Here is a 15,493-nt window from a genome sequence, read left to right as displayed (position 1 = left end):
CCTGTAAGATGATGCAAACAATTCCACTGCAGTGAGGTCACTGCCTTTTACATTCCTTAGTTCGTTTTTAGAAAACCCTCCTAAATTTCCGTTGATCCCCTTTGGTTCCACTTGTATAATATTCTATAGAAGTTTTCTGTAAATGTCAAATCCACTGAATAAATTGCTCTTGGCACTTGTGTAAAAGAGAAGCAAAGAATTTCTGCTAAGAGTTTAATGAAACCAAAATGCTTCTGGAAGTAATCAATGGATAATATAGAGAAGGAGAGTGATCTGATTAGACTTCCAATACAGGTTTCTTTGTAATATTCGTAAACTGTCCAAGCCTGCAATCCAAATGATTAATGGAGGTCTCCCAGTATTTTTAAAAGAAGCATAACATTTCCCCAAAGAAGATTTTCATTATATCTGTTTTGGGTTCTTTTTCCGTTGTTTCATTAATTTTAGATTATTCCACAGGAGTTACTTATGAACCAAATTTTATGGAGTGCAGTCACTCACACAAATAGATTTTCCAAGGAGCTGATATATATTGTTACAAGTCCTGACTTAAAATAAATAAGTCAGTAACACAGTTGTAGTTAAACATTTTCTGTACTACTTTGTTAAACAAGGAAAAGGAGAAGAAAACTTCCTTTAAATGGGTACCTCTGCAACCCAAGTCTCTGCAGAAAACAATACATTTCTTTTAATTGGTAATGAATGTTTTTTCTATTGTTTGTGGAGATTAATGTATCCTGTTGTGCAGACTGATATGTTAGTGGAATGCCTTTAATAATTTCCCATTAAAATCAGAAACAGAAGGATTAACCTATTTATGTGCCTCTCCTTCATGGCTGCTTAAACCATTAACTGTTCTCTTGTCCTTGTTCTGATTCAGAATAGTTTGTTCTGCTTTTCAATTAATTGATCCAGATAAAAAGGACAGATTAACAGAGTACGGCTTTGTAATTTTCTACTTTGAATGCATTGGGGTTTTTTATTCATGGGGCAATAGATACTGCAGGCCTGATCAATAGGTGTTAGACTCTAGTGAAAAGGCTGGATTAAACAGCTTCTGGACAACATAAATTCTAAACTGTTCTTGTTTATGTGTGTGTCAATCTGGAAAAATTATAGACAAGCTAGACAAATTTTATCAATCTAGGCAAGTTATAAAAGAATTGGGCTGGCACTGCCTAACAAAGTGTATAGGTGTCTGTAATTTAAGTTTTAAAAACATTTTGTGGCCCCGTGAGATCATCCACGAGACCTTTCGTCTGTTGGTTCAGGATGTCTCGTTAGCGGGCAGGTTGATTTTTCAGCAGGGTAGGTTGTTTTTTCTGTTGTTTTTTTTGAGTTGTGTCCACTGGAGGATGTGGAAAGGTTTTTTTTCTGTTGTTTTATGAGTCCAGTGTCCACTGGAGGATGTGGAAAGGTTGCTTTTTTCTGTCATTTTTTTGGACTCCAGTGTCCACTGGAGGATGTGGAAAGCATGTGTTGCTAAGGATGATCAGAGGAGAGATATTCAAGACCTTTTGAAGGTTGGCATACTTAAGCAAGCACTTTCTAACTGTGGCTTTTGTTTATGGATTCAGTTGAACGGAGTGTGAGTTTTTGAGATCCTTTCCACACACTCACCTTCTTCAAAGTCACACACTGCATCTTAACTCCCTTTTCTGCATGCCTAATCTACTGCCTGGTTTACTTTGCAGATAAACGAGAGGCATTGCATGACAAGGCAATTAGTGAATAAACACGTTTGTTTAAACACAGAATGTCCACGTTAATGCTCACAGAGCTGATAAAAACCAAGTTGGTGTAAAGTGCCTTTAAGTTTCCACAAACTTTTCTCCTTGTGCAGGTGATTAAGGCTGTGGATGAAGGGTACCGCTTGCCACCTCCCATGGACTGCCCAGCTGCCTTGTATCAGCTGATGCTGGACTGCTGGCAGAAAGACAGAAACAACAGACCCAAGTTTGAGCAGATTGTCAGCATCCTGGATAAGCTGATCCGTAACCCCAGCAGTCTGAAAATCATCACCAACGCGGCGGCAAGGTGACATAGTAGATCTTACATTGCTTATGAACCTCTTTGATTCCTTCATCTCCTGTAATTAGGATTTCTTTGCTCTCTTTGCTGCCTCTTCACCCTTTAACTGTAGCTGTTTGTAATCTTTAAGGATACAGAATGCTTCCAGACTATCCCTTTGGGAGAAGGATTTAATATTATTGGTTTTATTATTGCTGTTGTTTTTATTAATTATTTGCTATTATTTATGCAATTTGTGAAAGATTTTTATGCTAAGGTTTTGAAACCCATTGTAGAATTGAGCAGAGTTTTATGAGAAAAGCACAGCTGGCAGATTTGGCCATCATGTGATCTTTCTTTTCCTTCTGTGCTTTGGTGGCGTTTTAAGTGCTTAGTGTTTCATAGGTTACAGCCAGCGACGTTCCTAAGTATCTTTCTGAATGGGGTCCAAATACACTTGTGCTCTTCTCTGACAAGTCATGTTAACTTTAATCATATGAATAATGTTTCTTTGCTTTCAGTAGTGCTCACAGACTTAAAAATGCACTTACGCTCCCTCTTAGATCAACGTGTTAACTAGGAATTAATTTTCAACCTGTGCAATGTTCCTAATTGCATTAAAAACTTTCATTTTTAATCCTGCGATTTCAACACATTCTGAAACATCATCACTATGATGAGATAAGAATTATCTCATTGACAGTGAGCAGCTGAAGAGTGTGTTCACACCTAGGGGCATAATGAGGATGTGGTGAAAGAAGAGCTTTAGTTAAGTAGGGTTAAAGAGAATTCGTTTGTACAATGCACAAAATGTCATACTCTTACTGGAGGGGTGCAAAAGATGTAAAATTATTTTTAGCATGAAGGCTAGTGCCAAATCCTCTGTCAGCAAAGCAGGCAGAGTCAGGAAGAAATGCACTCTGCTTCTCTGCTGCTTCAGACCCACGCCTTGGAGGTTGTTCTGTGTTTCACTGGGCAAGAGACCAGAGCCTGACACGAGGCAAGTTTCAAAAGAGAACACAGAAAACCTTCCTGTTAGACCTTTACTTGAGATGCAGCATGCTTCCCACCATGGCAATTGAATGGGAAGGCACAGAAGGAACTGGAGCACAGGCAGTGGAGAGAACTGCATTGATCCTGCAGCCTGCTGTGTGACTGCCACGGACCTTGCCTCCTTCTTCCTGGCCCTAGCTTTGTGCTGCACCCTCAGCTAGAGACTGACCACTCTAATTACCTCCTACTGCCATGCCAGAGAGGAGAAAAAGAAAGTAGAGATGGGAGGAGAAAGGCAGTCATACTAATGGGCTTTGCTTTTAAATTTATATATTGAGAGAGGATGGCTTGCACACTAGTTATGTTTCAATAATTTGCTTGGTGAGTCTTTAACACATAGGAAACCACATGCTTACAGAAGCAATTATGTCTAGGAGGTGACAGAAAAAAACAACCAGCCAAACAAAACAACACAACACATTTTTGGGAAAAACACCAAACTGTTTAAACACCATTTTCTCAGTCAAGTACATTCCTTCCAAACACCTTGCACCCCTATTTGGCAAACAATTGGTGCAAATAATTATTTTATAGGGATATGCCGCAGCAATCTGCTGAATAGGGGAGTTGGAAATCGTAACTATCTTGTTTGAATTTGGAGGCTTGATTGCAGAAACCAGTGCTGCATATTTTGCATTCCGAACAGAAGCAAAATGCTCCCTGTTTGCTGTCTTTCCAGTTGCGGATTTGAACCACAGCAGAGCTGAAAACAACATGAAACCATCATTTCCGTTACCTGTTCATAGCCAGTAGAAGCTGATATCCTCTAATGGAGACCAAACTCAGTCTGAGCACTGTTTCCACCTGCTGGGCTCTGTGCAGGAGCTCCACAGTGGGATATTGTTTCCTTCTGTCTCTCTCGTGCTCTCTTTGCTCCTGTTCCATTCTGTGCTGGTGCAGAGGGGTGGCAGAGGCTGCACATCCCTAATACAGTGCCATGCTCTGTGCTCGTGGGGAGGGAAGGAGGGAAGGAGGCTGCCTGCATGGTAGGGGACTTCTCACAGCTGCTTTAGGTGAGCTCTCAGTAAAATGCTCCTCCTGCTGCTGCTTTCACTTTGATACAGAGCGCATTTCTGAGGAGGGCGGCATCAAAGGGGATTTTATTCCTTCCTTCCTTCCCAATTACCCTTCCACTGCCACATCCCTGCACATTCCCAAGCAGTGCAGTCTCTCTGTCTTTCTGCAGCTCCTCAGTCCCTGGTGACAGACAGGGCACTGTGGGGTCCCAGCATGGGCAAGCTCAAGCCCTTCCCCTCTAGGAAGGAACTTGTTGCAGTTCAGGGAATGTGTGATCCGTGATCTCTCCATCTCACACTCTGTCAGTGTCTGCAGGCCAACCCAGGCTGTTCTTCTACACAACCATGTAAAAATACAAATGAGGGGTGCTGGGCAGTCCTGTGCCAGGTAACCATTGTCAAAGCAGACTAATCTCAAACTTTAGACTAATCTCAAACCTTAGACTAATCTCAAACCGTGGACACGGCTGAAAATCTGCAGCCAGCTCCACACCCCCTTGGTGTCCTGCAGAGAGGCACTGGTGGCAGGTAACAGCCACTGGTGCTGCTGTCCAGGGACTGAGCCTGGAGGTTCAGCACCGCTTTTTTGACAGGCTGACAGAGAAAAATGAGGCTGAAAAATGAGAAGCAAGAGTTAAAATGGGCTCGGGGCTTGCCATAGCCTTGTGTGCAGGAATACGCAACTGATATTGAAGGGCTGTGAGTCAGAGCAGCTCCTGGAGAAGGGGACACAGTGGGATCCCTGCCAGTGCTCCTCTGCTGTCAGCAGCCAGAGAGGAACAGACATCACTGCAGAGGGAAAGAACTCAGGGACTCGGCCCCGAGGGCTCCAGGGACTCCATCTGCTCAGATGGCTGCTCTCAGTTGTTACTTGCGGCTGCAGCACTCCCACACCACCTCTCCTCCTACCCATAATAAGCAATTAATCTAAATTATAGAGGTCCCAGCTCTCTTTTAGCCATCCATGTCTGTGGTGCTACTGGAGGAATGCTAAAGCTTGATGCCCACCATATGCTTGTAGGTGTTCAGAATATCCTCGGTCAGGGAAAAATGTTTAACCTGACAACTTCTGCTGCAGATGCAAAACCTGTCTCTTCTTACAGATTTTAGGGCTGATGTTTGTTTAAAATAGTCACAGCGCTGTTGTATCCTATTTAAAAAACATATTTCTGGAGGTGCATAGGACATCCCTGTCCTCTGGGTGCTCATTGCTGTTAACTGACCTCCACTGGAGGATGTGCTTGGCTGTACATCTGATTCCAGGCCACAGCCCAGGCATGTTTTATACTAATACCTCACAGAAGAGGAGTCAAAGCCTTCAATTCTCTCTTTCCTTTAAAGTTTTGTATCCCTTCAGGCCACTCCATGGCATCTAATAATTTCTTGATGCCCGAGGGGATGTTTTTATCCTTATTGATCATTGCTTTGCAGACCATTCTACGTGCTTTTGAACCTTACACTGACAAAAGGTTTTTGTAGCCTCAGCACAGCAAACGTTTCATAATACCTTTCCTGGTGTTGTGTTTCATCTCAGATTCACGTGAAAGCTCCATTTCTATTCCTTGTAAAGTACAGAGTAGGGCTGATTTCTTTCTTGCCTGTCAAAATTCACTTTTTAATCAGGTGACCACCTTGAGCTCTTGCTAACAAGACCTGCACTGGTTCTGGACACATGGGTTTTTGTGTCCCTTAGGCTGCCTGGAGTTAACCAGCTCTGTAAGGGGCTGTAGGAACAGAACTCAGTACAAGCCATGTGGTTTTCTAAAGCTCAACCTCATGATATTTTTATTTGATTTATGTCTTGCTGTTCTTTCCTGTTTTCTGAACATGATGTTCATTTTTCTAACGGAGTCCTTAGGTTGTTTGGATATCTTTAGGGTGGAAGTGAGTTCATCGTTCTTCCAGTTTTGATCAAGTTCATTATTTTTCCTCTCTAGCTTATTTTTTTTTTAGTCCACTGTGTATTACTTCACATTTGTGAGCATTTCATACAGATACAAAGCAGATGGAAACTTTTCTCAACTTGGGTTGGGGAGTCAGAATCACTTCACCCACCTGTGAGTAAGTTGGTGAGGCTGAAATGGCTCTTTAGCTGTTGTTTCATTTGTGTGGGGAAAAAATGTAACCCAAGTCATGCAACTGGAAACACTGTGTGTGAAGATACCTTCCACATTTGTGTGCACTACAAATCTGAAATGGATTCGTGAAAATGATTTTTATCCATTTCACTTTTTTCACTGATTTATATTTATGATTTTTTTTTATTCTTACTTATATTCCTGATTCTGAATTTGTATATATATATATATTTACAATGTATATTACCTTTTTATGTATATGAATCTTACTTTTACATGGCCATTTCAAAAAACATATTTAAAACATGGAGTGTAATTTAATATATCTAAAGCATTTCTGTGTCCCAAAGCTGTCATAATATAGTGTGATCTTGAGGTATCAGGGTTGTGACACAGGATTCAGGCAGCTCAAACATTGTGGCAGCTTTCCCATATTTGCTCTGTGTGTTCACATCTGTAATGTAGAGGGAACTGAAGCCCTTTAGTCTTCATGAACCTAAGAAACAAGGACTACCCGAGTTAATGCACAGCCCTCTGCCAAAAAAAAAAAAAAAAAAGGCACTTGAAAAAAAACTGAAATTTGTTTCTAATTCCAACATATGACTTTCAGAAATTCTGGATTTCTGCCAGGCCTCTGATTGACTGCAAAACTGACGCGGAATCTGCACAAAAAAATCTCAGCCTGCTCCTGTGTTTGCTTTTGGTAGAGTGAAAGTGTCAGGTATTGCTGCTGTTGTTTCTTTACACTGCAAGCACATGTTTAGGAGACGAGGAAATAATTGTGCTGCAAGGAAGGGGAGAGGAACATCTGAGAATTCAGGATATTTCAGAAAAATCGTACCTGTAATTCTTTTCATATAGCCCAGAAAACTTAAGGAGTAAGGGTCAGGTATTCTTCCTGATGAAAAACCGTGTATGAATAATTAATTCCTCATACATTCTTTTACATATTAGCAAGTTGTTTACAATCCTACCTTGACTTTCTTAAATTTGATGTATTGTTTGAAATACTGGCTGAGGTAATTTCCTTGAGCAGTCTTTGGAAGAGCTGTTATTTGTGAGTAATTGATTTTTAAGGGCTCTCTGCTAAACATGTGCTTTGTTGTCTCTCATTGTGCTGCTCTCACTGGTGTCATCCTGAGACATCCAGGGGCAGTGTTTACAATTTGAAGTTTGCTCCTCACAAAGTTTATTTCCACTTAAAATCTGATAATTTGGTGGAAACACTCTACCTTCTAGCTTGGTAGGATTTTTATGAAAATCAAACTCAAAAGGAGCAGTGAACAGGACAAAGAAAAAAATCAGACTTGCTCCTATTTGCAGCCTAATTCCAGCTCTGTTTTCACAAAAATATTTGCAATGGAATTACTGTTTAGATTGGCTGAACATTTTGTTGAGAAGTTCTCTTTTTTTGCCATTCAGGTCAGAAGGCTTCAGATGCTTGACATATATTGCTGACCTGCTGTAATGTTGTTTGTTTGCTTCTCCTTGTTAGGAACTTCCAGGGTGGAAGAGAGAAGGAGATTTCAGTTTTCCTTGGATGTTGTCAGGGTCTTAACAAAGGGGTTTGAGTTTGGCCAAATGCTGTGTAGAGCAAGATTCTGTGTGGATTTTAAGCTTTGTTTAAAATCCAGCAACAACATAATCTGTGTCCTAAACCCAGACTGTTCGCCCTAAAAGAATTCGAATAATGTAAACCTAAAACTCCAGCTCACTCTCTCTCTGAAGCCTGCTAAACATAAAATAGTGACTTTATGGAGAGGGGGAAGAAACTGAACTACAAATCACAAAATCACAAAATGGAATACAGTAAATTCTACTTCTCTGTGTCTGAACATAGTTTGGACTGTGCAGGACTTAAACTGAGGAGATTTTTAGGGATTTCATTCAGCTAGAGACAGAAAAGCCCTGTTTTCACCCGATTTTCCCAGCAGTCATTATTGCTGAGCCTGTGGCAGGCACGGCTCACCCATTGTCCCTTCGAAGTGAGTAGATGGAAGTGAGCTGGGGTTCCCTGTTAACAGGGACAGTAAAACATCTATTGGCACTTTTGCACCTCTAATTTGGTGAAACTCGGGCAGGAATTTGCAGCAGGCCGACTTGGGTGCTGTGTAATTTAAAGAGAAATGCAGCTGGACCAGGGGGTGGCCTGGTGGGGAAGGGAGGCTTTGCTGTTCAGTGACATTCCCGAGGTGTTTTCCTTCTGCTGCTCTCAGCTCGTGGAGCCCTCGTTAGTGGTGGTGGCAATTCCACACTGGGAGTGCTGGAGAGAGGAGCTCACGGAGCCATAGCTGCGCTTCTTGTGGCAAAAGTAGAAATTCACGGTGCTGCCTGAGCTTTTTATGTGTTTCTCATGTATTTGTAGCTGTGTAGATGGCTGTAGCTCCAGTACTTTTCCTGCCCTTTCCCCCTAGATTTTGGAACAATAAGCTGACCTTCTAAACACATCCCTGAAATATTGTTTAGATTAATAAATAATATTTATTCCAAGCAGGGGACCTACAATAAGAAGTGGGTCAGAGAACCCCTCGGACCAACTCCAAGGCGCTGACCCGGGGGTGGGTTACTGGGGCAGCTGAATCTCCTATTGGATGTGCCTGTTAGATATCCTAATTAATTAACCTTATAAAATTGCAGAAATTTGATTTCAGGGTGTGCCCATCACCACTGGGACACCTGGAAGCTTCCAGATAAAGGTCTGCTTTTTACTTTACTATTCTAACACTGCTGCAAGGGTTGGTTCTCTTTTGATTATAGGCAACAGCAGTGCAGCCAAAAGTGAGACATAAAGGGAGACTCTCCACAGCAAATGCTAGATTTTAAGCATTTTAAGAGCTTTATATAGCATTTTTCTCTCCCTGTTCTGAGGAGCCTACAGACTGTCCTAACAATAAGGACTGGTTGGCATTGAGGGTCTGTCAGGCAGCTACACATCCCAGGAAATGTGCCTGTATTTCCTTAAAAGCACAGCTTAAGCAGGGTTATGAAAGGGAAAAAAAAATTCAGCAACATGCTGGTATTTTTTGTCTTTAGTGGTTTGGTGTTGGGAAAAAGTAAATGTAGAAGCATTGACACACCTAGGCATGTGATTTATTATCCCACCAAGATGCTGAGAAGATAAAGTATATTGAAAATCATGTTCTGAGAGGCAGCTAAAGGAGTAGGGAAGACTGAAGGACTGACTTTTGTTGAAATTTTATTTGCTTATTATCCTAGAGGAAGCTGTGGTAAGCTGGGGGCTTTTTGGCAACAACGGAGCTAGGAAACAAGAAATATTGACATTTAGAGAGGTGTACCATTTTTGCAGCCTCAACTGCACTGTTTTTCCCTTTGGTTATTTGTATGGCCCCTCTCCATTTCTCCAGCTCTCCTTTCACTGCAAGGAGCAGCCCACGACCTGCTTATTTGGAGAGTATGAAAACATCACATGAAAGCCCTTGGGAAATGCAAATATGCCCCCTTAAGAGGTGAACTGTACTTTAGGGACTAAATTACAGTTCTGCTAAGAGCATGTTTTTAAAAATGGGCATGAAGAGTTGGAACTCTGAAGATTTTTATCTTTAAGGTCCAGGGATAATCAAGTAAATAGAATAACTCTACTGCTCCTTGGCATGGCATTTATTTACTGGTTTCCTGTTACACACATTTGTGCATATGACTCTGATTGCTGTAGAAGATAAAACTGAAATTTGCTTTCCGTGCCACCTGATGGTTTTGAAGTTATTTTTCTCTTGAAAGGGAATTCTTGTTAGACTTGAATTCTGTGCTTCAGCTTGCCATAATCATAAAGCCCATAGGATTTGTGTTCCAACCAGGCTCATAGGGAGCAATTTCACTTTACAAAATCAGATTTTAATTACCTAAAATTTGCTACAGGAAATTACTTTATGGGTTTTTTTGGGTTTTTTAAAAATGCTTTCCTCTTTAAAAGAAATTGACTGTGGAAAGGAAAGTCCAGATTTTAAAAACTGAAGGTTGGTTGTGCTGTTTGGAGGAAGGGATGGAAAGAGAGAGGCTCCTACAGTACAAAGTCTGGCATTGTGTGTGCACAGCTTCTCTGTGTATTTGCAGAAGAAGTGGCAGGACATTTTCATATTCCTTGTCTCAATTCCTGGATTTTACAAGTTGGTGTATCTCTTTGTCTCCCCACACAGCAGCCAACCAGAGATGAGATTTTCATGCTGTAGTGGGACAGGTTGTAATGATGTTTTCTGTGTTTTTCCTTATTAGTAAAGCAAGATTTTCCCTGTGTTTTGACAAAAAGCTGTGCTAATGACAATGTACCATAGTTCTCCTCACTGCAGATGGCTCAAAGGTTAATCCCAACTCTTAAAGTAATGGACACATCCAGAGAAAGCTTCCAGCCACAGGATGTTTTGTAACTGGCATCTCACTGTTCAATTTGTGTCTCCAAACTGAGTCTTCCTGATTTTTTTTTTCAGGGCACCACATGTCAGTAAATACAACTTTGTAGATGGGGCCCACAGTCGGGGGAACAGGATAGAAAATCAGGGTGAACGCAATAGAAAATCTTGCCATGACTGTCAGAAGATGACATGAGAGGGTGGATCACAGTCAAGGCAACAAAGTAAAAAGAGTTAAAAAAACAAAAAAAAAGAAAAAGAAAGAGGAGGGGAGAGAAGAAAAGATGGAGAGAAATGTTCTATTTCACTTCCCCTGAGCAAACATGTAATTTCCATGATTTCTTTTTAATGACTCTCTTCTGAAACTGGTAGGTACTGATTTATGAAAAGCTGTAAAGGATCAGGTGGAACCCTGCAGGACGTCGTTTACAGCTGCACAGACTGCAGCCCGTCTAATTTGTCTGCTAAAGTGTGAGCTCATGGCGCACATCACCCAGACCATAAATTTCGTGCTCAGCCCTTCTGTCTAGGGGCTGGGTCAGGGGGAAAAAGCCTGCCAGGGTGTGCAGATGCTCTGCAAGCCCAGCTTTCCCCTGGTGCACATGAGGAGACATCACAGACTCTTTGCAGCGAGGCAAATTCCTGCTCATTGATAAACAGTCCAGATGTCCTCTCTGAGGAGGAAAGTAACTAATTTTTGTTTGGAATCCTGCACGAAGAAAAATGATACTTTACAGTGCTGGTTACTCTGAGGTCACTCACATTAAAATTAGGTCATATTTTTTATCATAATGATGCTTTGATCCAAGTAATAAACACAAAGGCTCTTTTGGGCCATTCTAATTCCTAATCCTAGAGACCTCTTCTGTTTCAACTTGTTTATACTTTTTTTTTTTCATTAGTGATTCTTCAGTCGGACCTTGTTTTATTAGACTTAAGTTAAAAAGGCATATTAGGCTGGGGAAAAAAAAAAATCCATGCTTTATCACTAAGAACACTTCATAAATACTCTTAATTAATATCTTGGGATTCCAGACACTATACCCAGAAAACTATAAATAAAAACCATTGGCTCTTCATGGGACAAACAGTAGTCAGTGAAATTCAGGCCTTACAACTACTGATTAAAATTATCTTGGGCCTCATTATCAAATTGAGCCTTTAACTGGAGGGAATTTAAAGCTGGGTATCATGTAAGTGTCTAAGCTGGTGTTTTGAAGACAGACCCGGTTTTTGGTGTCTTCTGTTGCTTTTCTTTCCATGGACAGCTGTTCCCAGCATGTGAGGTCCAGAGTTGTTGCCAGTGATCACAGTCCTGGCTGGGCTCTGGAGGGAAGGTAGCCTGGCAAAAGCTGCCCCATCAGGGACATCACAGCTCTGGGACCTGGGGAAAACTGTGTTTTGGAGTTAAGATTTTCAAGCATCCAAGTAGCTCTTTAATTATGCCCTGCATTCCCAGAAGGGGAAAAAAAAATTATATTAACTTTCTGAGCCTGAAAGAAATCAGCTGATTGATAACAATCGGGAAAACATCAGAAGTAAAAGGAGCTGTTTAATGTGTGGCCAATACCAAAAATCATTGTTCTTTTCTTCAAAAAGATGCAACTGTAATGTTACTTCTGTAACTGATGTGGTATCTCCTGATTCCAGGGCGAGTCAGGTGCTGGTGTAGTGCTGCTGAACTTGATGGAATATAAGACATGCTGGAATTGAGAAGGATTTGGATTTTTCTGGGCTTCTTATGAGGTTAAAAGCGCTGATATTTAGATACGTGGTTCTCTTGGTGCCTTTAAAATCTCCTCCTATTTATGTTTGTTCCTGTGCTCAGAGATGACTTGGGTATGGAGTGAAGAGAGTGTTTTACAGCACAGATCAGTTCTCCAGTTCTAGTAGCTGTCACCTACCTGTTACACTGTGTAATCACTGCCTTTAAATTATACTGTCAGTCCAGCCACCTCTCATTTTCAATGCTTTCAGTGACAAAAGTCACTTCAAATGGGTTTAGCAGCAGTAGTCAGACTCCTGTGCAGGTTATAGAGGGGAAAAGAATTATGGGGCAGAAAAAAAGGCTGTGAAGTTGCGGAAATAACTGCTTTGAACATTCTCTAGTTCAGTCTCAAGTGCAGCACAACAAAGCACATGCTTGGCTTTAGGCCTGCAATAAAACAATAAAAATAAGGTACTTTACTTATTGTTGAGGCTTCCAGCTTAGTAGCAACATTTAGGGTTTTTCAGTGGGCCACAATATTCTGAATATTTGACATGACCAAATCCTGCCAACACGCTCAACTTGGAGCCTGGAGTGTGCATCGTTTGTGTGATATTTGGGACTGGGTGAATCCCATAAATATAATCTAATTTAGTCTTTGTAAATGCTTTGCACATTAAACTGTGAGGTGACAATACGCTTTGTGAATGCTGCAATGATTTAAACACGAGCATGGGGAGCTGCTGCTCTTCAGCAGGATGATTACACAGCATTTGTCAGAGCCACCAGCATCAGCCCCTCTGGTGGCCTCAGCAGCTGAGAACTCCCACAGACCAACAGCAAAGCCACATCCAGCCTGGGTGCTCCTGCCACTGCTAAGTTTAGATACAAAGTAAATCTGTTTCTCCCTCTGTTCCCTAACTTGCATTGCATTATTCTGTCGTTTCAGGCCCTCAAATCTCCTCCTGGACCAAAGCAGCATTGACATTTCAGCCTTCCGCACCACGGGTGATTGGCTCAATGGGTTCCGGACAGGGCAGTGCAAGGACATTTTCACGGGTGTGGAGTACAGCTCCTGTGACACAATAGCCAAGATTTCCACAGAGTAAGTTGGAATCTGCTGTGGATTTTCCTCACAGGTACCAGTTCAGACATAAGCATAAAGGTAGCACTTTTATACGGTGTTTCCAGTTCTTAGCTAAAATTTTCTTACATTTAAAGAGACAAATGGGAGCTATTTGTTGTAGTTGAAATACCTATGAAGGCAATCTATGTCTGCTGACTGTGTTAAGGCCATGGTCCCACAGCTTTTTCTCACTAAGTACAAGGAAATTCCCTGTTTATTCCAATACAGTAGCACCATGCATCATCTGGTACACTAGCGTCACTTTCTTCCACTGAAGTTTCTCTGTTGATTCTTTGTATTCTGTATTTTATATGGGAGTTTCTCTGCAGCTGACACATTGCCAAACTTTCCCTTTTTTTGCCCAGCCCATATGCCACCAAACCAGGTGAAGGTGCAAACTCTTTGTTGCCGTTTCTCTCCTCCATGCTAGTAATTACTCAGGGGCTGAACTCCCTCCTGCTATGCTTGGAGGTGAGCAAATGGCAAGTTTATTACATTTTAAATGCAATCCATCTTTGTTCTAGTGACAAGTAAGAGTAGGATAAATGTTCTCTCTGCACCTGAAAAGGCATCAAGTACAGATAAAAATTTAATGCCAAAGGAAATCTTAATTCCCAGTTGGGCTGGCTGGGTACACAACAAGTTATGGAGAAGTATTCAGCAGCTGTGCTACCAACAATTAAACACATCAATGCCACTAATTAGTGTGTTATTGCATCTATAAAAAGGGTGCTAATGGCTTTTTGTAACAATTACCCTTTGGGGACAGTGTAGAAATCCTCTAGGAATGCCCAATTTCCTGTGAGCCCCTGGTTAATTAGCCCTTCACAGGTGTCAAACCACCTCTGTGTTGCACAAGGAACAATGAGACTGGAGATTCTGGACGAACGAGGTGAAAACCAGGGCAGACACTGCAAGCTTGGCCATGGAGTCCTTCACCTCAATGCTGATAGCGGAGTTCAGAGGGCCATTCAGAGGGCAGTGATGTGTCAGCACTGCCCAGGAAAAGCCATCGGTTTGATAGGGGATGGAGGTGTTAGAGAGGCTCAGCTGATCCACCAGTGACCCCCTTGCCCCAAAAGCCTGGTGCTGTATCACTGGAGAACAGTTTCCATCCAGGTAAGCAAACACAACGAGGCTAAATGAGCTTTCACTCTATTTTTTGCAGCCCCCTTGTGTTTTCAGACAGTGGCTGTCAGTATTTTTTGCACCAGGGCTTGTGTTTCGGCAATATCCCTGTACCTGGAGGCTCCTGCAGTGCAGCATTATGAGATGGGCAAGTTCATTGCTGTTTGCTGAGATCAGTGCCAGGAAACTCGGTGTCCTCACTCACACATCTTCTCTTTTTTCCAGTGACATGAAGAAAGTTGGCGTTACAGTGGTGGGCCCACAGAAGAAGATTGTCAGCAGTATCAAAGCTCTCGAAACTCATACAAAGAACAGCCCTGTTCCTGTGTAAGGTACCAAAATGATGTTGCTCAGGAGAGGAAGAAAAAAAGGAGAAAAGTTGCATCACAGGTCAGAAGTGATGGCTGATAAACGGCAGAATTTAAAGGATTTCTTTGCAACGGCTTTGGAAACGTAATGGCTGAGATTTCAGACCCACAAGACACTCAAATATTGAGTATAAATGCCTTAAAAATAGGAGCAAACTTGTTTTCTATCTGTTAATCCTAAAGGGTGGGTGCTCTTGACTGACTGTTAACGCAGATAGTAAATTTCAAAAGGAAAAAGAATATGTGAAAAATCCTTCCAAGTAAAAACCAGTGTTACTAAAACCTAGAGCCATTTGAATATTAAGTGACTGAATAACAGAAAAAAAACCCCATGGACATAAAAGCTGTGTATTTGATCTATACAGCAAACAAGAAGAAAGAAAGACTTGCAGTATTTTTATACAGAAGAGATCTGTAACAGGTATTTTATTTCTTTAAAAGCAAGGAAAATGGAGGACTATACCTCACAACCTGTCTGGCCATATTTACTATAATGTCACTGTAACATGCTCTTTCAGCTTCAGGAAGGAACACACAAATAAAGTTTGTAGTGACTTTGAGTTAGTTGACAAAAGATTTTCACCATTATGTTAGCTTCCCTGTGTTCATTTAAACAGAAACAAGTCTTAATTTTTAAAAGGC

General features: G+C 41.5%; 1 protein-coding gene across 4 annotated transcripts in view; it reads left to right on the top strand.

Moving 5' to 3' along the window:
• Positions 1–15,493, top strand: part of LOC138116628 (ephrin type-A receptor 3) — a 178,782-nt gene extending 163,289 nt beyond the window's left edge. For all 4 annotated transcript variants that reach the window (XM_069026115.1, XM_069026107.1, XM_069026127.1 and 1 more), the window contains exons 15-17: positions 1,844–2,037; positions 13,179–13,334; positions 14,709–15,493. In XM_069026115.1, the coding sequence (XP_068882216.1) occupies positions 1,844–2,037; positions 13,179–13,334; positions 14,709–14,814 (456 nt within the window). In that variant the 3' untranslated portion in view covers positions 14,815–15,493. The remainder of the gene's footprint in view (positions 1–1,843; positions 2,038–13,178; positions 13,335–14,708) is intronic.

The sequence above is a fragment of the Aphelocoma coerulescens genome, chromosome 1 (genome assembly GCF_041296385.1).
Source record: "Aphelocoma coerulescens isolate FSJ_1873_10779 chromosome 1, UR_Acoe_1.0, whole genome shotgun sequence".
Taxonomy (NCBI): domain Eukaryota; kingdom Metazoa; phylum Chordata; class Aves; order Passeriformes; family Corvidae; genus Aphelocoma; species Aphelocoma coerulescens.
The sequence above is the reverse complement of the archived record's forward strand: the minus strand, read 5'-3'. Positions and strand labels throughout refer to the sequence as shown.